The 23,723-nt window shown below is 43.8% G+C and overlaps 1 protein-coding gene across 2 annotated transcripts in view; it reads left to right on the top strand.

Moving 5' to 3' along the window:
- The window catches only part of LOC138764115 (receptor-type tyrosine-protein phosphatase gamma-like), a 735,396-nt gene that overhangs the window by 574,749 nt on the left and 136,924 nt on the right, over positions 1-23,723 (top strand). For both annotated transcript variants that reach the window (XM_069939515.1, XM_069939516.1), the window contains one exon: positions 22,601-22,785. In XM_069939515.1, the coding sequence (XP_069795616.1) occupies positions 22,601-22,785 (185 nt within the window). The remainder of the gene's footprint in view (positions 1-22,600; positions 22,786-23,723) is intronic.

Raw genomic sequence — 23,723 nt, 5'->3', positions numbered from 1 at the left:
ATGTAAAAAGAGGGGACTTTTGGAGTTAAAACAATTTCTTGAGAATAAATCTCTTGAGTAGCAGTTACAGCTGAGACAGATGGAGTTAGAAAAATATAGAATAAAGAGAGAGAGAAAGACCAAAGGCAACATTAAACACTTAGAATTCAGGTGAAAAAAGCAGAAAGGAAAAAGGAAGAAGAAGAGGGGAAAAAAAGAGATGAAGCTGAATGGCAGAGGCAGTTTGAGAGAGAATAAAAGAAGATGGGTGGAGCTAGAATTAGAAGTGCTTAGAGCTGAGGAAGCCGCAAAACAAGGGGAGTTTGAAAGCAAGAAGAGAGAAGTAAATCAATTTCTGGTTTTCATGAGAGTTTTATGTCTCATAGAGAGATGAAATTAATTCCTCCATTTAATGAGGCTGATACTGATAAATATTTTCTGAGTCTGAAATGGCCAAGAAACCAATGTTACAGAGTGTAGTTAAAGGGAAGGCACAGCAGGCATATTCTGCCCTTACAATTTAACAAGCCACTGTAAAGCAAGCTGTGCTTAAGGCTTATGAATTGGTTCCAGAAGCTTATAGACAAAAATTCAGGATTTTTTAAAAAATTGATAGATCAGTCTTATATGGATTTTGCCTATGATAAAGCTGTGTGCTTTGACCAATGGTGCACATCAAAAGAAATAAATGGTGACCATAACAAACTGAAAGAGTTGATGTTGGTTAAGGACATTAAAATGTGTGTTCCTAATGACATAAAAGCATATTTAGATGAAAAGGGAGTGACAACTAGTCAAGAGTTTGCTAAATAAGTAGAAGGTAAAATAAGTACAAGGTAAAATTAGGAAGGAATTCGAACTTTAGTGTCAGATGGTAAGGTTTCGATAAAGGAAGGGTCACCACCAGTAACAGTAAAAATCTTTCAAGATACTGGGGCTGCCCAGTCACTCATGTTAGAAAGTGTTTTGGAGTTTGGTGATAAGACTGCCATGGGTGAAATTAATTTGATTCAAGATTTGATGTGATTCGGGTTCAATACCACTGCACCAGATATTGTTGGAATCGGAACTATTTAATGGACCTGTTATGTTAGGACTCAAATCAAGTTTACCAGTGGATGGGATTGCATTGTATTCAGAAATGATTTGGCAGAGAGTAAAGTTGACCCTGCAGTGAAGTTAACAGGTAAGCCACTCATTAGGCACTTTCAGGTGGCCAAAATACCCCAATGTAAAGCCGCATATTCTACCTCTATATGGCTGTTGGGAGGCCACCTGAAAGAGCAGGAGGTGCCTTCGATGCGCACTTTCCAACCCTCCTCCGAGAGGGATAATTGCCGGAGCACTGAAGTCTCCCCAAGCACCTGAATGCAGCCGCCTGAAAGTGGCTGCTAAGGGGATGACAATCAACTGGTGAGCGCCTGACAGCCCCCCGGCACGGGACGTCAGGGCAGGGGCAGCTGACATAGGAGGTCAGGGCTGGGACGGCCAGCGTGGGATGTCAGCGCCCGCGCCGGCCACCCCAATCCTGACATCCCAAAGGGACAGGACCCAGAGTGCACTCCGAGGCACCTCCCATGCAGCTGTCCCTTTCAGATGGTCAGTGCAGTGCTTTTAGCGTTGCCACCTGAATGGCCATTCCATAGGTCTGAATCCGCTTCTGCAGGCACTTTCTTGGCAGAGAATGTACTTGAAAGTGGCTATTGATGAGACAGAGACAGATTTGGATGTATACCCATCTTGTGCATAATGTGGCCGATGGTGAAAAAACTTGCCAGTAAAGACAGTTCTATAGAAAATGATTTAGAAGGGTCAGATGTTTGTGACAGTGAACAGCAGAAATCAGGATGTAGTGACCTGCCAAAAGATTTATCATTATCTTGAAAGGAGCTTATGAGAGGCAGAACAGAGATCCTGATCTTACTGAAATGAGAAATCAAGAAATTGAATACATGTTAAAGAATGATATTATTAGACATTCTGTCTCAGATTGGAGTTCATCTTGTGTCCTCGTACCTAATTCAATTTGTGTTATTTGGAAAACCAGTAATCAAGATTCCAGATTCAATTTACTGTCATTGTAATTAAATAGTGTCATATTACATGAAATTGCTTTTGCCTGCTGTAAGACAGAGAAATTCGCAATCAGCAGAAATTGCCTGAAGTGCAACAGTCAGAGAAAGAGAAAGAGAAGCAAAAGAGAGTCCCCTCAGAATCACCAAGTGTCCAAAGATTTGCCTCCAGCAATTGCAAAGCCTCCATAGCCCCACAGAGTCCAGACCAAACCTTTGGCAATCCAAGGTCCAGATCTAGATTCCTCTGACATGGTTAGGAACCTTCAGCACTCTCTTGCATCCTGGTTCTGATACCTGGTACCCCTTCAGCCAGTTTCAAGCCAGTATCCAACAGTCCGCAGCCTGGTGCAAGTCTCCTGACTGCAGTCTCCAGCAGCCCACAGCTTCGGTGGGTTCCTCACCTTGAGTCGCCAGCAGTCTGCCTCATGCATTGGTCTTTCAGCTGCAGAGACCCTCACTAGTCCACCGCTGTGGTCATCTCCTCTGCCTCTCCTTCTTAAATGCCTCGTTTTCTGGTGCCTCAGTCCTCAGCTCCCCTGGAGTCTGCAACCTCTCATGGTTGCTGCTAATCAGAGGCACTGCCATCTTAGGCGCATACCCTGCGGTCGCGGGATTTTAAATAAAACTGCCGTTGGCTCCTTTAGCAGGCCATTCAAAGCCTGTGCGGAGATGATGGCAGTTGACTGGCCGTTTAGACCCTACAGGAGCACAGTACCACTTCTCACTCCCCACGGGTCGACACCAGCAGCGCACTGCCATTACAGCGACTCTGGTAGCGCCTCATCATTTGGTCATATTGGGATAACAAATTGCTCTTCTCCAAAGATTATTAAGGATGGAATTGTTAATTTTAGGATAAAAACGGCTGAGAATATAATATGTAATAAGCACCAAATGAAAACTGATGAAACTCCGCACTTCAAAAATGGCTATCGAAGTCAGTGTTAGAACAAATCTAATCGGGGTAAGGATGAGCATCACTGCAGGGGGCACTGATTTTTTGACATCATCGGACTGGGGAGCTGGTGGTGGTGGCAGCATCGAACATTTCGAATAAGTTGACAAAGAGCTGAGGCACGAAACTTTGGTTATTAAGGCTCAGGCCCCAAACATTAGTTATATATCTTTGCGGTGAACTGGGGTTCACTGGGAGTGTGCTGTATTGATGACTGGCCCTGCCTCCTGACTCCACTCCTGTTTACCTATATATAACCCTGGTTTCCCGCCTAAACCTAAAACCCCTCCGAAGCCTACTAGTGAACCCTGACCGTTGTTGAAAGCTAATAAAAGCGTTGTTCTCCCTTCAGTCTTGTGAGAGCTTTTATCTTCGCTGCAATCTTTGCTGAGTTCCTTAACCATTTTTATGTATTAACTACAAGCACAGTTTCAGCAGACTTTTTTGTTTCTCAGTAATTAATCCTTTGGGTTTTTTTCACCATTCCTTCCTCAGTAATTTCAGTTACTCGGGGTAGCCAACTAGAACTGTTGGTAGTTCTAATCATTAGCCAATATAATACCACGACAGGCATTGTATTTGATTTGGCCTCCTCAGTGACTCATCAAAGTATTTCTTGATTTTAAATGTAATACCTGTCAAATGAAAACAGCTGAATTTCCTCCAGCAGGTATCATTGATAATACTATATCTGTGCTCATTTCTGAAGCTTTGATCTTGAAATATTTCTGATGTCCTGCTATTTCTGTGAATAGCATAGATGCTAATTCAAGTTCAGGTCCACTATTTTTGAATCAGCTTCAATTTTGGACAATATCCTCCCTGTTCAGATACAGGTCATCCCCAACTTATGACTGTAATTGGGACCAAAGGTTTGGTCGTAACTCAGATTGGATGTAAGCCACACATGGCTTAACGAGGTCTTAAAGCAGTTTTTTTAAAAGATTTTCAACAAATGAACCTTTAATGAAGAATTTCAACATAAGTACAGTACAGTTCCTTTAATAAAGATACTCAACATATGAATTTATAGTAAATAATAGTAATTGGACTCGGGCGTCGAGCTGCCGAGGGAACTTTGGGCTACCGCAGGGACCAAGGACCTGGAACCTTGGACTGCTGCGGGGAATGAGGACTTCAGGCTGCTGTCAGGAGCGGCAGCTTCGAGTTGCTGCCGGGAGCAGACACCACTGTATCTTCTTTTTTTCTTCTTTGGCTTGGCTTCGCGGACGAAGATTTATGGGGGGGGTAATGTCCACGTCTGCTGCAGGCTCGTTTGTGGCTGACAAGTCCGATGCGGGACAGGCAGACACGGTTGCAGCGGTTGCAGGGGAAAATTGGTTGGTTGGGGTTGGGTGTTGGGTTTTTCCTCCTTTGTCTTTTGTCAGTGAGGTGGGCTCTGCGGTCTTCTTCAAAGGAGGTTGCTGCCCGCCGAACTGCGAGGCGCCAAGATGCACGGTTTGAGGCGATATCAGCCCACTGGCAGTGGTCAATGTGGCAGGCACCAAGAGATTTCTTTAGGCAGTCCTTGTACCTCTTCTTTGGTGCATCTCTGACACGATGGCCAGTGGAGAGCTCGCCATATAACACGATCTTGGGGAGGCGATGGTCCTCCATTCTGGAGACATGACCTACCCAGCGCAGTTGGATCTTCAACAGCGTGGATTCAATGCTGTCGGCCTCTGCCATCTCAAGTACTTCGATGTTAGGGATGAAGTCGCTCCAATGAATGTTGAGGATGGAGCGGAGACAACGCTGGTGGAAGCGTTCTAGGAGCTGTAGGTGATGCTGGTAGAGGACCCATGATTCGGAGCCAAACAGGGGTGTGGGTATGACAACGGCTCTGTATACGCTTATCTTTGTGCGGTTTTTCAGTTGGTTGTTTTTCCAGACTCTTTTGTGTAGTCTTCCAAAGGCGCTATTTGCCTTGGCGAGTCTGTTGTCTATCTCGTTGTCGATCCTTGCATCCGATGAAATGGTGCAGCCAAGATAGGTAAACTGGTTGACCGTTTTGAGTTTTGTGTGCCCGATGGAGATGTGGGGGGGCTGGTAGTCATGGTGGGGAGCTGGCTGATGGAGGACCTCAGTTTTCTTCAGGCTGACTTCCAGGCCAAACATTTTGGCAGTTTCCGCAAAACAGGATATCAAGCGCTGAAGAGCTGTCTCTGAATGGGCAACTAAAGCGGCATCATCTGCAAAGAGTAGTTCACGGACAAGTTGCTCTTGTGTCTTGGTGTGAACTTTCAGGCGCCTCAGGGAGGAAAGTAGGACTGTATACAGTACTTTTAATACATAATATGTACTTGTACAGTAGCATTTTTTTTAACCATATAACCATATAACAATTTATAGTTCGAAAACAGGCCATATCAGCCCTTCTAGTCCGCACCAATTTACATGAAACTCCACAAGTTCCACCTACCCACTTCCATGCCCATGAACTCATCTATCCTCCTCTTAAATGACAGAATTGACCCTACCTCAACTACCTCTTCCAGTAGCTGAGTGAAGAAGCATCCTCTTATACAGGTACACGATCCTTTATCCAGACATCTAAAATCTGGAAAGCTCCAAAATCCGGCATGGAGAGAGAGGCGGCAGCGTGAGTTGGGCAGGCGAGGAGAGAGAGACCAACAGCGCGAGTCAGTCAGCCGAGAGACCGGCAGCATGAGTCGGGCAGGCAAGAGACCGACCAGCAGCACGAGTCAGGCGGTCAAGGGGGGTAGACCGACAGCACGAGTCGGGCGGCCAAGAAACTGGTAGAGCGAGTTGGACAGCTGAGAGACCGGGAGCGTGAGTCGGGCGGGTGAGCGGGGGGCAACGGGGGAGACTGACAGCGCGGGTTGGGCGGCCGAGAGGCTGGCAGCGCGAGTCAGGCAGGCGAGAGACTGGCAGCGCGAGTTGGGCGATCAAGGGGGGGAGACCGACAGTGCAAGTCGGGTGGCCGAGAGACCGACAGCACAAGTCGGGTAGCCGAGTGAATGGCAGCGCGAGTAGGGTGGGTGAGGGGGGGGGAGACCGGCAGCATGAGTCGGGCGGGCAAGGGGGGGAGTCCGACAGCACGAGCCAGGCAGGCGAGAGACCGGCAGCGCAAATTGGGTGGGCGAGGGGGGAGACCGATAGCGTGATTCGGGTGGTCGAGAGACTGGCAGCGCAAGTCGGGCCGGCGAGGGACCGACAGCATGAGTTGGGCGGGTGAGGGAGAATGGGGGGAGACAGCAGTGCGACTAGAAGGGGGTGGGGATGGATACGGCAGCACAATTCGGGTGGGCTTAAATCTGGCTTTCCGAAATCCGGAAAAATCTGAAATTCAGAACACACTGTCCCCCGAGGGTTCCGGATAAAGGATTGGGCACCTGTGTTACTCTTAAAGTTTTTCCCCCTAATCCTTAACTTATCCTTGTTGCAGTCTCCCCTATCCTAAGTGGGAAGAGCCTATTTATATCCTTATTTATATCTTTCCTATAATTTGGAGACCAGAACTGCACACAATTCTCCAAACTTGGCCTCACCAATGCCTTAAACAGTCTCAATATCACCTCCCAGCTCCTCTATTCTATGCTATGATTTATAAAGGCATATAGAGGCATATAAAGGCATACCAAAAACCTTCTTCACCACCCTATCAACATGGGAATCCACCTTCAAGAAACACTGAACCATTATTGCAAGATCCTTCTGTTCTTCAGCATTCCTCAATGCCCTCCCCTTCACTGCATATATCCTATTTTGGTTATGAAGAACCTCACACTTATCTACATTAAACTCCATCTGCCACCTTTCAGCCCACCTTTCCAAACAGTCCAAATCCTTCTGTCATCCATGAAAACCCTCCTCACTATCCACAACTCCCCCTATTTTTGTATCGTCCACATATTTACTCACCCACTTTACCAACCCGTCATCCAAATCATTAATGTAAACTATGAACAACAAAGGACCCAACACTGATTCCTGAGGCACACCACTCGTCACTGGCCTCCATCCTGACAGACAGCTTTAATAAATATTTTTTTTAAATTTTGGTCATATTTGTGGGTAGTCGTAACTCACATCGGTTGGAGGTTGAGGACTACTTATGTTGCATTGTTAGCAATGTACTGCTAAATTGTTCTGGGTTGCGATCTTCAACTCATTATCATCTGTCCTTTCTTCTGGCACATGGAGTCACAAAATGAATTGTGGTGGTACACCACTGGCCTTCTGCAGGGGGCAACCTCTGTACCTGCAGAAGAGCATGGGGACAGGACAAGACCTGGCTGGCAGTCAAACAGCCGACCTAAATAGACCAAGCCCCACCCGGTCAGGTGTCAATCACCCTCCGGGATGTAATCCTGAGCCGGCCCTTCAAAGACACTCTCAGAATTTACAGCAGCTCTCCTCACAACTGGTCTGTGGAAGTTTATGTCAAATAAAGGCTGTTGTTCAGTCTTCTGGCTTTGTGTGTTGGCTTCTGACCGACAGCGCACCACAATTTATTCAACATAAATTCTTAAAGCTGCTATGGAAAAGCTCCTGAGCGCCAGGAGCCTCAAAATCAACCCACGCCACCTGGAAGCACAAACACGCTTCGAGATCTGGTAGCACACGGTTGAAGCGATCATTGAGGCTCATGCCGATGACATCCTGGACTCCGATCGAAAGAAGCTCATCTTACTCCATTCAAAGCTGGGTCCCTAAGCCTTCCAGGGAATCAAAGACTGCACGGGGTACTCAGAAATGATGAACACCCTCGAGAACATGTATAAACCTCCCTCCCACAAGTGTGTTCTTTGCAAGGTACCTCCTGAGTACCTGAGCCCAACTACCCAGGGAGACAGCTGAGTCTTACCTGGGAGCCCTGCATGAGTTGTCTTGACCTTGTCTGGCTGAACCCGGGGTAAATGAAAGGGAAGTCAAGAGGCTAATCAGAGACACCTACGTGCAAGGGCTGTCAGGCAGAAGCTGCTGGAGGCCAATATCTACTCCCTGGCCAAAACAGTGGAGGTAGTCTGAACCCTGGAGGAAGCAGTCCTGCACACCGAAGCCTTCGACTCCAGGCTTCCTCAGGCCTCCACATGGTCTGCACGTTCGGCTGCTGTGGCCCTTGATCAAGCTGGGGAAGGAAACATCGCTGCTGCAGGCTCCCAGCGCCCATACAAGTACTGTGGGTCGCGGTGTGGGTCTGATTGTCGATTCCACCAAATCTGCCTGGCCAAAAACAAATATTGTTCAAGATGTGGCAAGAAAGGCCACTTCACCAAAGTATGCCTCTCAAAGCCCTGCCGGCAGCTCAGCAGCCCTCTCCGACCTCCCTCCCTCCCTCACAGTCCCTGCCACATGCGATTGCTGGGCCACGCCATTGCCCCCGCAGCCATTTATGACCTCCTCAACCCCGGCAGCCCAATTTCTGGCCTCGCCAGCAACGATCGCCACATGCGATGTCACCATCTGCGGCCTCGACCAGCAGGACCACAATGCCAACCTGGAGAAATTTCTCTGGACAGCCGAGGAGCTGAACCTCACAAAGAGAAGTTCGTGTTCAGCACCACCTGCCTCACTATCCTGGGGTACATCGTGGCACATGGTGTCATTAGCCCAGATCAAGAGCGGATGCGCCCATTAATGGAGCTGCCCCTCCTCCCCCCCACGCTCAAAGCCCTCCGCAGGTGCCTTGGCTTATTCTCTTACTACTCACAGTGAGTTCCCCATATCTCAGATAAGGTCCACCCACTGGCCCAGGCCACAACATTTCCGCTCCCATCCGAGGTGCAGGCGGCATTCATGGCATCAGGCAGAACATCGCAGATGCCATGGTGCATGCCGTGGACGAGGATTCCCCCTTCCAGGTGGAGAGTGATACCTCCGATGTAGCCCTCGCCGCTAGCCTCAACCGGGAAGTGGGGGGGGGGGGCAATCACCTTCTTCTCCAGGACCCTCCACGCTCCAAGTTAGGGCACTCTGCCATTGAAAAGGGGCCCCAGGTGATCATGGAAGCGGTCCACCACTGGCACCACTACCTGGCTGGCAGGAGGTTCACCCTCCTCACCAACCAGTGGGCAGTGGCGTTCATGTTCAACACACCAACAGGGGAAAGATCAAGAATGATGAGATCTTGCCCTGGAGAGTCGAGCTGGCGACATACAGTTACGACATCCAGTATTGTCCGGGGAAGTTTAATGACTCCCCGGGTGCCCTCTCCCGGACCTGTGCGTCGCTCCGCAACAACCAGCTCCAGGCACTACACAAGTTCCTCTGCCACCTGGGCGTCACCTGCTTAAACCATTTTATCATGTCCCAGACGGAACCTTCTGTACTCCGTCAGGGACATCAGGTTCATGACCAAGGCGTGCCGGATCTGCGCAGAATGCAAACCTCGCTTTTTCCGCCCATCCCAGGCTAATGTCGTGAAGGCCACTCGGCCTTTGGAGTGCCTCAGCATGGACTTCAAGGGGCCCCTGCCTTCCACAAATCAGAATGTCTCTTTCCTCACGGTTATAGACGAGTACTCCCGCTTCCCTTTTGCCATCCCTTGCCCGGACACCTCCATAGCCACCGTCATCAGGGCACTGACACAGATCTTCACCATGTTTGACTACCCCGCATTTATCCACAGCGATCGGGGGCCTAGCTTCATGAGTGAGGAACTACTCCAGTACCTGACAGCAAGGGACATCGTGACTAGTCACACGACTAGTTACTACCCAAGAGGTAATAGGCAAGTGGAACACAAAAACTGGGTGATCTGGAAGGCAGTTCTCCTGGCCCTTAATTCAAAGGGGTGGTCCGTAGAATACTGGCACGACGCTCTTCCCGAGGCGCTCTATCCCATTTGGTCACTCCTGTGCACGACTACCAATGAGACCCCTCACGAACGCCTGTTCTCATTCCCCAGGAGATCGGCGATGGGAACATCTCTCCTAGCATGGCTTGCATCCCCAGGACTGGTGCTCCTTCGTAGATACGTGCGGGCACACAAGGCTTGGTTGAGCAGGTGTTCCTCCTACACACGAAACATAACTATGCCTACGTTAGGTTCGGCAACGGCAGGGAGGACACCATCTCAACCAGGGACCTTCACCAGTGGGACCACCCACCGCAGCACAGCATCCTCCAGCCCAGGACCATGCCAGTCTAACACACACCCCCAACCCCGGACAGCTATGGGGCACTCAAGACCTCCTTTGGCACCAAGGACTTACTACAACTGTGGGGGTCAAACCCACTTTCTCCACCCATCCAATGTGACACACACGCCTTAACCCCGGCCCCCCGGCCACTCCTCCGCGCTGCACCACGCCAGCTGCTCTGGCCCCCATCCCCAGCCCCTGCACACCTTCAACGACCAGTGACCAGGAGCCAGTCCTGCGACGGTCACAGAGACTCCAATGGCCGCCAGACCGTCTCAATTTGTAAATATTGTGTATATTTGTTTTGGGGCTCTTTACTGCAGCCTCCCCCCACCCCCCATGACAATTTAAAGAAGCGGGTGAATGTGATGGTACACCACTGGCCGGAGGCAACCTCTGTACCTGCAGATGAGCATGGGGACAAGACAACACCTGACCGGCTGTCAATCAGCTGACCTGAATTGACCAAGCCCCACCAGTCGGGTGTCAATCACCCTCTGGGTTATAACCCTGAGCCGGCCCTTCGAAGACACTCTCAGAGTTTACAGCAGCTCTCCTCACAGCTGGCTCTGTGGAAGTTTATGACGAATAAAGCCTGTTGTACAGTCTCTTGGTTTTGGGTGTTGGCTTCCGACCAACAGCGCACCACATGAATACAATATAGAAGATCATTCAGGCTGTCAAGTCTATACCAGCTCTGAGTACATCTTGTGCTTTGTCTTCTCTCCATGGCCACCCAAATCCTTTCCTTTCTGATATTAATCCACCTTCCTTTCAAAGGCAAATCTCGTCAATCATGTTAGACATGATTTGCCTTCAACAAATCCGTACTGGCTTCCTCAAATCAATCTTGGTAAGAATTTGCTCCTTCCTTACTCCTGGTGGTAACCTTGCTTCAGGAATGAATCTTTCACTACTTCCTTATGTCAGTAAGCTGCAGTTATGTTTATGCCTTATGATGAACAGAATACCTTGGCATTTACATTAAGTTTGCAATTTTGCAAACCTGGTCTGCATGTTCAATAGTTTGGACCCAATCCATTTCTCATTTAAATCCCACACAAAGCCATCTTACAGCACCCACTGAATAAGTTTCTTTTGCTCTTTGATTCCATACATGGAACATGTCATTCTTGGTTATTTCAAATTGGAATGCTTGGAAATAATCCTTCAATTTATGGATTGCTGCTGTGAATTGAATATGCTTGGTTTTCTGTGTGGCTACAAGATTATAGAGGATGTGAAAAGTCTCAGAGCCATACTCCAAAAATAAATTGTCCTCTTACATCAGTATTCAGTGACTTTCAAACATTTTCATCCTTTCTGTCTACGCTGTGAAATGCTTACATGCTCACTCCTACATGCTTAGGCTGCTTATGTGGCCACTCTGACCCTGAGTTCCTATTTTGATCCACTTTCCATAAAACAGCGACATTGCCTCACTCTAGGCATCTTCCGCGCCTTCTCCTCACTTTGCTGCATTTAATTTTCCTTTTTGAGCATTTCTCTCATCTGCTCCGAGCTCCAACTGATGGATATTTTTTAATTCCAGATGTTTTAATTATAGAATTACTCTCAGCCCAAGCTGGTGTTTTTCTGAGATCCTGTGGTTCGTGCTATGATCCTGCAATGCAAAGTTGCTATTTTGGAGCACTCGTTTCAACTGTCATTTTTCTTGTGGAGGGAATATGTGTTATTTATTCCACTATCCTTGTTGCCAATTTTATTTTGAAATGGTCCAGAAGCTAATCTTGACCACTAACAAGTATATTCTCTATGTGAAAATAAATGCAAACAGATGAATTCAGAGCACATATCCCTTGGGCCTGGTCCTCCACTTGATGAGGTCATGGTTGATCTGAGTTATTTTGAGAGAGAAAAAAAGTGCTCATCCCTGTCTTATTTTAATATAGAATCACTGCTCCTCTGTCTCCCTGATCCATCCTATTGAGACCTGTCGGGATCAAGTAAGAATATATTTCAATTAAATCGTCTTTCACTATTTTTAAATGGTTGCAGGTACAGGTGCTTCTCAACATACGATGGGGTTGCGTTCTGGCAACCCCATTGTAAGTCAAAAAAATCATGTCAAAAAAGAATACTGCACCTACCATTTTTTATAATTACATTTAACACTGTAAAAACTATTACCACGAGAGAGTATGCTGAATGATATTCTCACACGATGCTGCCATCATTCAGCAACACGAGAGAGGAGTGTACCGCATGTCGCATGCATGGAAACAGATCAAAATTTGAAATTGAAAGTACGGATTCGAACAATCATAACTTTGAAAAATTGTGTTGGACCATCGTAGGTAGGGGAGCACCTGTAGAAAATTTGCATTCATAGAGCCATGGAGCTTGGAAACAGGTCATTCAGTCCAACCTGCCCACCACACAAACCAAAGTGTCCCACCCACACAAGGCCCGCTTGCCTAGGTTTGGCCCATATCCAATCCATGTATCCATCCAAATGTTTCTCAAACATTGCAATAGCTCCTGCCTCAACCACCTTCTTCGGCAACCTGCTCCATGCATTCAACACCCTCTATTTTTAAAATATTACCCCTCAGGTTCCTGTTAAAATATCACCTTCCTTATCTTAAAACTAAGTCCTCTAGTTACTGATTCCCTGACTCAGATTTAGATTTCAGATTTATTGTCAGAGTGCATACATAACATCACATATTACCCTGAGATTCTTTTTTCCTGCGGGCAAGGCAGAATTACCACTTACTAGTAGGGCAAAAAATAACTACTCAACATACACTATGCAATGCAGAGAGAGAAAAAAACAAAGTGCAAAAGTAAGAGTCCTTAAATGAGTCCCTGATCGAGTTTGTTGTTGAGGAGTTTGATGGTGGAGGGGCAGCAGCTGTTCCTGAACCTAGTGGTGCGAGTCTTGTGGCACCTATATCTCCTTCCTGATGGCAGCAGTGAGAACAGAGCACATGCTGGGAGCTGTAGATCCTTGATGATTACTGACTGCTACTCTCCAACAGCAGTGTTCCCTGTAGATGTTCTCGATGGTGGGGAGGAATTTGCCTGTGATGTGCTGGGCTATATCCACAACCTTTAGCAGGTCTTTCCACTCAGGGATATTGGTGTCTCCATACCAGACTGTGATGCAGCCAGTCAGCACACTTTCCACCACACATCTGTAGAAATTTGCCAGTGTTTCCGGTGTAATACAAAACCTCTGCAAACACCTGAGGAAGTGAAGGTGCTAATGTGCTTTCTTCACAATACCAATAGTGTTTTTGGTCCAGGAAAGATCCTGCAAGATAGTGACTCTCAAGAATTTAAATTTGCTCACCCTCTCCACCTCTGATCCCCCCAATGATCACTGGATGTCTCGGTGGGGGGGGGGGGGGGGGGGGAGGTGGGGAAAGAGTCAGTGTGTTCATTTGATATATTCCTCTCGTGATTGATTTTGTACTCCTCCGTAACATCGCCAACTTTTCTTCATCAAGACAACAACCCCATCCCAGATATCAGTCTAGTAATCCTTCATTAAACCATTTCTGATGTATTAACATTCTTCCATCAATGTCCAATATACCTGAAACATTACTACATCCCCACTTTTATGTCCGGGAAACACCCAGATGCTTCAAAACATAGGGACATTATTTACTGAAGAGTTGCAACAATTAGCACATCACATGTTGTATAATATGATTCAATCACTGGCACACATAACTTGTTTAAGAATGTACCGTAGAAGGAGAGGAGTGTTCTTTTCGCTTTAAATTTATGGACCTGAGTCGTGTTTCATGTGTTTTTCCAGACAATTGTTGAGTCCTTCCAAGTTCTTAGCAAAGATCATTTTTGAGAATGAAGTGTTCCTGTACTTTTGGTCCACCTTGCCTGGATCCAAGCTAACTGTACACTGGGCCAAGTGGTTTAATTGCACAAATATTTTCAAACCTGATGCTGCCAAAAAAAAAGCAATTAGTGATTCTTGTTTGCTCATTGTCTTATAGGTATGCACTCTTGAATGTTAAACTTCATTGGCATTGAATTAGGAGAGCAGCAATTCCAGTCATCTTGGTTTATTGAATTGTGATTATTTCCTCCATTTAACTTAAACACCACAAAAGTAAACCCATTTTATTAGAAAGTAACATTGACTCACAGGATATCAGTTCTCTGAGCTATTGGTCAATGAATGTTCAACCACTCTGGAGTTCTTTGCATTTGATACCAGAGATTCAATAAACTGGCATCATTATACTTAATTAAGTTGCATGCTAGCAGAACTCATTGTTTCAAAATGTAAATGAACAGCTGACATGATTTTAATTCATTATTCCAGGAATTGCATTTCACACTAAGGTACTTGGTGAATGAAGAGTTTCCACACTGGGTAGCTCGAGTGTTAGAGATGTTCTGCTAATTTGGGGGAAAGGTTCCTGTCAAAAAAATATATTATTTTATTCAAACATTTGACAAAAATATGAACAAGCAGGGAAGTATATGGCCATGTGTAGCAAATGAGATGAAATCTGTTGTTTAAATTAAAATTTTCATGCTAAATATCACCAGAATTAGAGGTATAAAGTACAATATTTGATGTGGACTATTAAAATACGAAGGAAAATATGGATATTTTGGCAATATTTAGTCACACACTGCCATCTGCTGACCGTAAATTCATCTGCAATTTCTTGGCCGTCCAAATACTAAATAAAATTCTGAAAATTTGGATGCCAGAAATTGGGACCACCCAAGAATCTGGTGAAAACCCATGTGTGTGTGTGTGTGTGTGTGTGTGTGTGTGTGTGTGTGTGTGTGTGTGTGTGTGTGTGTGTGTGTGTGTGTGTGTGTGTGTGTGCGCGTGCGTGCGTGCGTGCGTGCGCACCTGTTGTGTAAGCACCACAGAGACTGCCTGAAAATACGAATATCCGGACCTTTTGAGGCAGGATTTTATTTATTTTAAAATCATAGAATTGAATTGATCGTGTATAAATTAACCCAGTAGTGGCATATTTGGGCCAGATCCAGAAAATGATGGAGAAGTCAAGCTCGAGTCCTCTTTACCCCATTGGGACTGAATAATCTCATTTGTTTCTTGCATTCACAGTATTCAAAATCTCTCAAGTCTGCACAATTTATCTTTTCACCAGCTAATGTCCCTTCTACCTTTTTGAACTCGAGGCTTTTTATTGCTAAACCAATTTTCAGGTTGTTTCTTGTCTTTTCAACTGAGGAAGTGAGAGTGTGGAAGCAGGAGCAGGCTATTGAGCGCCTTGAAGATGTGATGCCATTCAGTCAATAAAAGCTGATCCGTCCTTCAATGTATTTTTTGAATATTTTATTTATGATTTTCCAAACTTAAACAGTTATCAACATTATCAGCATCAATATTAACAGTGTCAACATTGACCACAATTTACAATTATCCATTTTATACAGTTTTCTGCAGAGTTCAAGATCTTTTCAACTCCCTCCCTCCCCACCCTCCACATTTAACACTTAACTAACCACAGTTACACACAACATTCAAGACTCTCACAACAAAGGTATAAGACATATATATCAGGGTTTTATGGGTTGTCACAACACGGCGACCAGTGCTCAGGCTGTTTTCTTCTCTTGATGTTTTTCTGGTTGGGATGTAATGGAACCCCCCCACACCTCCGCACAGATTGAGGGATAGATGGGGAAGGTAGGTCACTGCACTATAATTGTGCTCTGATGGAATTTAAGTATAATTGCCAAATTTTCAAAAAAGTGTTATACTTTTTCCCTTAAGTTGTAAGTAATTTTCTCCAGGGGAACAAAGCTTTGTATTTCTGCATTCCAGCGAGTAATGCTCAGGCAGGAGTTGGATTTCCAGGTATCCACTATGCACTCCCTGGCCACTGCCAATACGATTATTGTAAATTGGATTTGAAATTTGGCCAGGTACATTGTAAGTGTTATGCCCATTGTGTTTTCCAACAGGAACAACTCTGGGTCCTGTGGGAATTCTTTCCCTATAATTTTTTTCTAGGACTTGACCTAGTTCCATCCAGAAGGGTCTCACCTTGGTACAGGTTGTGTGTACAAAGGTTCCTGTCTCAATGCCACATCAAAAGCATTGGTCTGACAATTCTGGTTTAGATCTGTTCAATTTTTGTGGTGTCAAGTATAGCTGGTATAGGAAGTGATATTGTACCAGCCTGTAATATGCATTAATGATTGCAGTCATTAATGCATATTACATAAGTTGGACCAGCACTGCTCAATTGTTATTCCTAGATCCAACTCCCACCTCTGCCTTGATTTGTGAAGGCCTAGTTTAGGTCCTTCTGCTTGGAGCAAGAGATATATTGTCAAGATGAACTTCGATGTGTTCCCCCTTCAAATCATGGCCTCTACATCACTGCACGTTGGTAGGGCCATAGTTGGACCTAATTTGTCCTGTAGGAAAGACCTTATCTGAAAGTTGCAGTGGAATGTCTTATTTGATAAATCATGCTTGTGCCTGAATTGTTCAAACAACATTAGCTGCCCTGGCTCATAACAGTCCACTACACACCTGATGCCATTGCGATGTCATGTGTCCAGGATCTTGTTACTTACCATCAATGGTCAATGGTAATAATCCATTTGGAGTAAGGGGTGTTTTTGTGGATTCCTAGATTTTGGTTAATTTTATTCTGAATGAAAGTAATTTGTTTTAGTATAGGGCTGTTTGTTTTCCCAGATAACAATTTAGCATTCCATTTATAAATAAAGTCCTCTGCTACCCTCTCACCTATCCCGTGCAGATCAATTTGTGTCCAGGATGGTACACCTCCCCCTTCAAAGAGTGAGGTGATGTATCTCAACTGGGCTGCCTAATAGTATTTCTTGAAGTCTGGCATTTGTAATCCGCCCAGACTGTAATCCCCAGTCAATTTTTCCACAGAGGCCCTGGCTACCTTTCCATTCCATAAAAATGTTCTTATTCATAAGAGCAAATTTTGGAAGAATCCCCAGGGCAACACCGTGGGTGAGATAGGGAAGTCTCAGCAACACATTCATTTTAACACAGTTGACCCTGCCCACTAAAATTATGAGCAGGGACATCCATCTATTTAAGTCCTCAATTCTCCCAAGCAAGGAGGTATCATTTAGTTTCTATAAATTATTCAAGCTATTGTCTATTCTGAGTCCTAGATATTTAATCCCGTTTTTTTGTCCACTTTAAACAACTGTTGTCTTCGCTCTTGTCCCAATTGACCTTATAGTCGGAGATCCTCCAGAGTAGAGCGTGGCTTGGACAACGAGTTTGCTGGATCTGTCAGATCTATCAGTACATTATCAGCAAATAATTTGATTTTATGTTCTTCTTGGCCTGCTCTAAAGTCCTTGATGTCTAGATCCTGACGAATGGCTTTGGTTAGTGGTTCCATAGCTAGTACGAACAGGGCTGGGGATAGCAGCCACCCTTGTCTTCTTGATCTTGTCAGTGGGAAAGCTGGAGAAATTTGTCCATTGGTCACAACTTTAGCCTTGCACACATGATACAGCGCCCTTATCCAATTTACAAAAGTTGGCCCTAACCCCAACTTTTCCAACACTTTGAAAAAGAAATCCCACTCTAAACTATCAAATGCCTTTTCTGCATCCAGGCCACAGCTAGACCTCTGTTGTTTCTGGTTAGTGCCAGATGCATTATACTCAAAAGTCTGTCAATGTCATCCGCTGCCTGTCTTTTTTGCACAAAGCCCACTTGGTCTTTATTTGTTAGTTTTGGCAACTGTTTCGCCAATCTATTTGCCAGGGCTTTGGCTGTTTAACTATGAAATGGGTCTATAAGAAGATGGTGTTATCAGATCTTTGTCTTTTTTAAGGATCATCGCAATGATTGCTATTGAGAAAGATTCCCAGGTATGGGTCTCGTTAATCTTTTTTGGTTCATGGTGATCCTGCCATTCCCAGTTTGTACCACATTGATCATCTTTGAAGCCTGTTCTGTCCTCAACTGCCAAGAAAGAACTTTGTGGGCTTTCTCTCCAAATTTTTGTTCTGACTGCATTATGGCCTTTTCTATATTATACATTTGGAGTGTATTGTATTTCAGTTTTTTAAAATTTGTTACAGCCCTGTAATGGTCCTCTGAACATGATTTTTGAACATCCTTTTCTAGACGAGTAACTTCCTGTTCTAATTCATCTACCTCCGTCATAATTTTTTTTATTGTTTTGGTGTATCCAATGACTTGACCTCTCAAATATGCTTTGAGGGTGTCCCATAGGAGGAATTTATCTGGAGTAGAGGTACAGTTGGCCTTGCAGAACATGTCTATCTGCACTCTTATGAAACTACAAAACTCCAGCTTCATTAACAGCAACATATTAAGACGCGATCTGTATGCTGTATCTCGCTTATCTGGCATTTCTATTGTTAATGTCAGGGGTGAACAATCTGAGAGAAGTCTCACTGTATACTCAACCTCCATGATCCTATCCTCTACATGGGCTGAAGCCAAGAAAAAAAAATCTGTTCTAGAGTCGGAGTCATGTTGTTTTAAATAGAAGTAATAATTCCTCTCCCTCAGATGCTTCTGCCTCCACACATCTATCAACTTCAGCTCCCTCAATGGTTGCCCACGCCACCTTTGTTTTGGTTATTTTCTTTGTTGACTTACCTAAGACAGGATCCAGACAAAATATTAAAATCTCCCCAATGCAGAATACTTTCCTCTCCCTCTGCCAATCCTAGGAAAATGTCCTGTATGAACTTTTCGAAATCAAAGTTGGAGACATACATGTTTACTAAGATCCAGGATTCTGAATATATCTGACAGTGCGCCATTACAAATTTTCCTTTTTTGTCTGTGATATTCTATACTCTCACTGGAACATTCTTCCCTATCAGAATTGCCACCTCCCTTGCATTTGAGTTGAACGAGGAGGCTATTACCTGGTCCACCCACACCCTTTTTAGTTTTTGGTGTTCCCGCTCCATTCAGTGTGTTTCTTGGAGAAAGGCCAGATCCACTCCCATTTTTTTAATGTGTGCCAAGACTCTTTATCTCTTCACTCTCCTGTTCAAGCCATTAATGTTAAAACTAACATACTTTATACTTTTAGCCATTGCCTCAGAGATTCTCAGGCTTGTGTTTCCTCCATACCACCACCACCCCATGTCCATTGTTTATCCATTCTTTTTCCTTTAGCTGTCTGCTCCAGCCCACCAGGCCCATGACAAACCCTGGGAAGATAAAATAAAACAAGGACCACGAACCCAAAAAGGACAGATAAGAGAAAAACTTCAACAAAAGAAGAAAAAGTAAAGAAAAACAAAAATAACACAAGCTACAACAACAAACCCCAACCCCATACAACACCTGCCATTAAAACTACTTACCACCCCCATACATTCCTCCTCTCCATCCTTTTGCAGATCTCCCCTTCTCCCTCCACTGGTGACTGAATCCCTCACATCATCACCCCCCCTATATTAAAGGCTGTGCCTTTCACACCCATCTATTCCCTCTCCTCTCCACCCATCTTCCCCATGTCTCCAGGACCATTTTCCTCATTACATTTGTTACAGAGTTCTGTGTTGTGTATTGGCCTATGTGTTGTGTGGTTTTGTGTTGGAAAGTGACAGTTTGCCTTAGAGAGCCAAGGTGAAGGTGGACTGCTGAGAGAGTGGGGGATGGACCGGGCATGTGCAGAAGATGATCTAGAAATTTCTGGATTTGGAAGACAAACCACCACTGGGTGTGGCTGTGAAGTGAAAGGAGGCCCAAGAAGAGTCATTGTCTGGGAGGCTGTTTAGAATGTTGCGCATTTTAAAAGGGATGAACATTCTGAAGGCAGCCAGAAGGATCCGGACCAAACCATTGTTCCTCTCTCTGCAGCAACACAAGAAGACAACTTCAAATCTCTCTCTCTCTCTCTCTCTCTCTCTCTCTCTCTCTCTCAAAGATCTTTTGGCTTCAGTTTACCAAACAAACTGAAGTGAGTCTTGTGTGTTTTGTGTTTGTTTTGTGTCTAAGTTTTTCTGTGGGCTGGTTGGAAATATAACTTAGACTTTAATTACATATGTTATATTTAGGCTGGGGAATTTATTAGTTTTACATTGTTATAAGAATTTGCATAGTAACCAGTGAGCATTGTTATAAAAGGGGAGGATTTTGAATTAAAGTTTGAAGGTGAATTTTTGTTAATAAAGTAATTGTTCATCTTTACCCCTGTGTGATTTGCCTTCTTTGTGGTTGCTGGTTTGAACTTGTAACACCTTTCTTCCCCTTTCCACTTCTACACCCATTTATTTACATTCTTTCATGAGCATTATTTGTACTTCAATATTATTACCCATCTTTGTCCTGTATTCCTCTAAAACTTGAACTTAAAAAAAATCTATGGCTGTCTGCCTTGAAAATTTTACTCACATGATACATCCAATAAGCTTTTTTTTTAAATCAAAAATGTTTTTGATTTAATTTTTTTTAATTAAGTGCAATTTTAGGATTTTCACATTTGTTCTGTCAAATGATCTTGTTCTTTTTAAATACCATGATTTATCTGCCACTTTTATCTTTATCATGAATCTTTTTTATAGTTCGAATATTTTTCTGGTAGAGAGCTAATTAAATCTAAATGGGATATACCAAAGGATCCCAGAGTAAAGTTCTGGATAAGAGAATCTCCATCCTTTTATATTAAATCATTCACAATAAAAGTTAACATTACAATGGCTTTTATCAAACACCCTTGCTTTTCCTCGGCTCCTACATTTTGCCACAAGTCCTACAGAGAGGTCACTATTTAAGTGTTTTGCTCTGATTTCCACAGCTGCTTCCAACACCTGTTTTATTTCCAATTTCCAGCATTTCTATCATTTGCTTTCTTGTTCAAGTGTTAACTCATTTTCTGTTCTGCAGTAAAATGCTGATAACCCTCTTTCCCATTGTTCAGAAATCCCAGTGGCCTTGTTTCCCTTGCTATCTTTAAACACATCAAGACCTTATTTCTGGCCTTCTGTGTTAAAAACACTCAGTTTGTTCCCTTTATGATCACCTGGGATCTACTTCCTTGTTCCTGCACTCTCTTTCAACTCTTGAGTTTTTCTGAAGAATGTGATATGCTGCTCTCTAACATCTAAAGAAAAATGGATTAAAAGTGTGTTGAGATATTACAAAGAATATCCAATCATGCAGAAAATCTGCCGATCTAGTCACCTATTTCTAATCAAAGTTTTACTGTATGTAGGAAGTTATCATTTGGCTTTTTTGTTTGCAAGTCCAAAGAATTGGGTGTACTTGTTGTCTTTGAACAACCTTGGGTATTGTTAGGTATTTTTACTGCATCAAAAATACACTGAATGGTTCTTTAGCTCAGCATGTCATTGCACCAATCCACATATCAATTGGAAAATTCAGCCCTTCCTTTCCATTCTCTCCTCATTCCATCCCAACTATAAATATCTTTGGAAATGAGATACAGAAAAAGGGCTAAGCAAATCACAAATGTTCAGTAGATAGTCAAGTGGAATGGTAATCTCATTTAACTGCTTGGACACTATTACATTATTTTGAAGAAATCAGAAAGTGGTATTGCCCTGAATGGTGGTTTAATGACTTTCCAAATCTGTGTGAATATTTACCTTTTAAGCAAAAGGAAATGGTTTGGATCTTTACAATTTCTCACATGCAGATAGGTTTGGAGAGAATCACATAAACTGACAAGGAACATATCTAGCCAGTCATTTATCGCTCTATATTGTTTGATCATTTCTTTTAATAAATTTGAAAATCAATGTTCAAAGATGTCCTAATATGGGTGATGTTGCTAAATGTGCATTTAAAAGGTTTCATACACATTTTGAGTACATTTTTAAATCTATTCATATTTAGGATTTCTTTAGATGGTGTATTCTCTTTTCCTTAAATTTTCTTTTCAAAATGCCTGAGGGATAAAGAATGCAGCTCATTGTAAGAAAGGTGCTAATTGCCAGTTGTTGCATCTCTTGAGTATTTAATTTTAGTGTTTAACACAAAGCAAAATTTGTCTCTTGGCTGTTACAATGAACAATATTAATTCCAATTAACTTCCATCTCTCAAAGTGACTTAATAATTCATTGTGAAAATCTGTGTTTGACCCTTGGAGCCTGCTGCCACTTCTGCAACACCAGTAAATCCCAAAAACATTACACCCAATTCTCACTTTGAAATTCAAAATTGTGAGCTTCAAAAATTTTATATTCTTACACAGAGCATGCACCACACACGTTATGATAATGTGGGTGTTTTAACATTGTTTCCTTTCCCCTACAAAGCAATAAATTATATTGATTGCTGTTATAAATGGCAAGTGATGAAAAAAATTTAGTTAAACAACTTGACAGGTTCATCAATTCAAGGTTAAGGCAGTCTGTTCCAAAACTGCAATTCTGAAATCTCATTTCTATGTATCTTTTCTTAAAAAGGGGAAAGTTTTGGCTGCAAGACAAATGGTGATAATCCAAATCCGTTATGTGCTTTGCTTTTCAGTGTGCAGTAGCCCACCAGTGAATATGACTGTGCAGCCCGTGAACAGGTCTGCTTTACTCGTAACATGGAACAGACCAGAAACCATCTATCACCCTCCTATTATAAATTATCTCATCTCCTATAGCTGGACAAAAGATGAAGGGGAAAAAGAGCAAACGTTTACCAAGAAGAATGATCACAACCTGGTAAGTTCCCACTGTACGCAAAAGTCTGGATCAGTTTGTTCACAGTAAATGAAATGCAATGATTCTTGCCTGCCTACAAAGCAGAGCATTTTGCTGAGTCTTTCCAGTGTGGTTTCAAGAAAGTGTGTGCTACATAGCTCCCCATGAGTCTCTTCACAGATGAAATCAAAATATGAAATGTTCCATTAATGTCATGTTTAAATGTGACCACCATATTGGATGATATAACACTGTGGTAATCCTTATGCCAAATCCATCTGTGTAATGTTGCTAAAAGTGTACATTTTTCCAACCATAAAGTACTTATGTGACAACAACCTGAAGTATCCATTCCATCATCCATAAATTTAATTTAACTTTTAATATTATTTTTGAGTATCAGACATGAAACTCAGATAAGATGACTAAAACATTTGACAACTCAGGAAAGCAAAAAACAGGCCGAGTAAAACCATAGGACTGGTCCACTGCTAAGTGGGGAAGCTAAGATCCTTGATATGACAGTGTTTTTTTTTCAAATATTTATCCTTGGGTGATATAATGTCTACATTTATTGGCCACTTCCAGTTTCTCCGTTGATGATGGTGGTTATATGGCCCTGTATTGCGGAGATTTTCTGCTGAATGGTGTCCATGATCAAGAAGGCAGACTGTTGTGTAATGTGAAGAGCATGACAAGACACAGGTATCCTGGTCATCCACCACACCTAGTCCCATCTCTAGCCCTCTTGACATTTGTCCTGCCACTGGATCTAGACGGGAATTGGGAAGATAGAGTGAGGCTGACACTGCACAACTCTCCCTCACTTTAATCCAAATGAAGTTCTAGTCTCGATACCACCATCACCCTCTTTTTCAACTTTTGAAGTCCTGTGATGATGGACAAGTGATGAAGCAGCAGGTGTGGATACACTGGGAGCTGTAGACACAGGTGGCTCA

Source organism: Narcine bancroftii, chromosome 5, assembly GCF_036971445.1.
Source record: "Narcine bancroftii isolate sNarBan1 chromosome 5, sNarBan1.hap1, whole genome shotgun sequence".
NCBI classification, from domain to species: Eukaryota; Metazoa; Chordata; class Chondrichthyes; order Torpediniformes; family Narcinidae; genus Narcine; species Narcine bancroftii.
The sequence above is the reverse complement of the archived record's forward strand: the minus strand, read 5'-3'. Positions and strand labels throughout refer to the sequence as shown.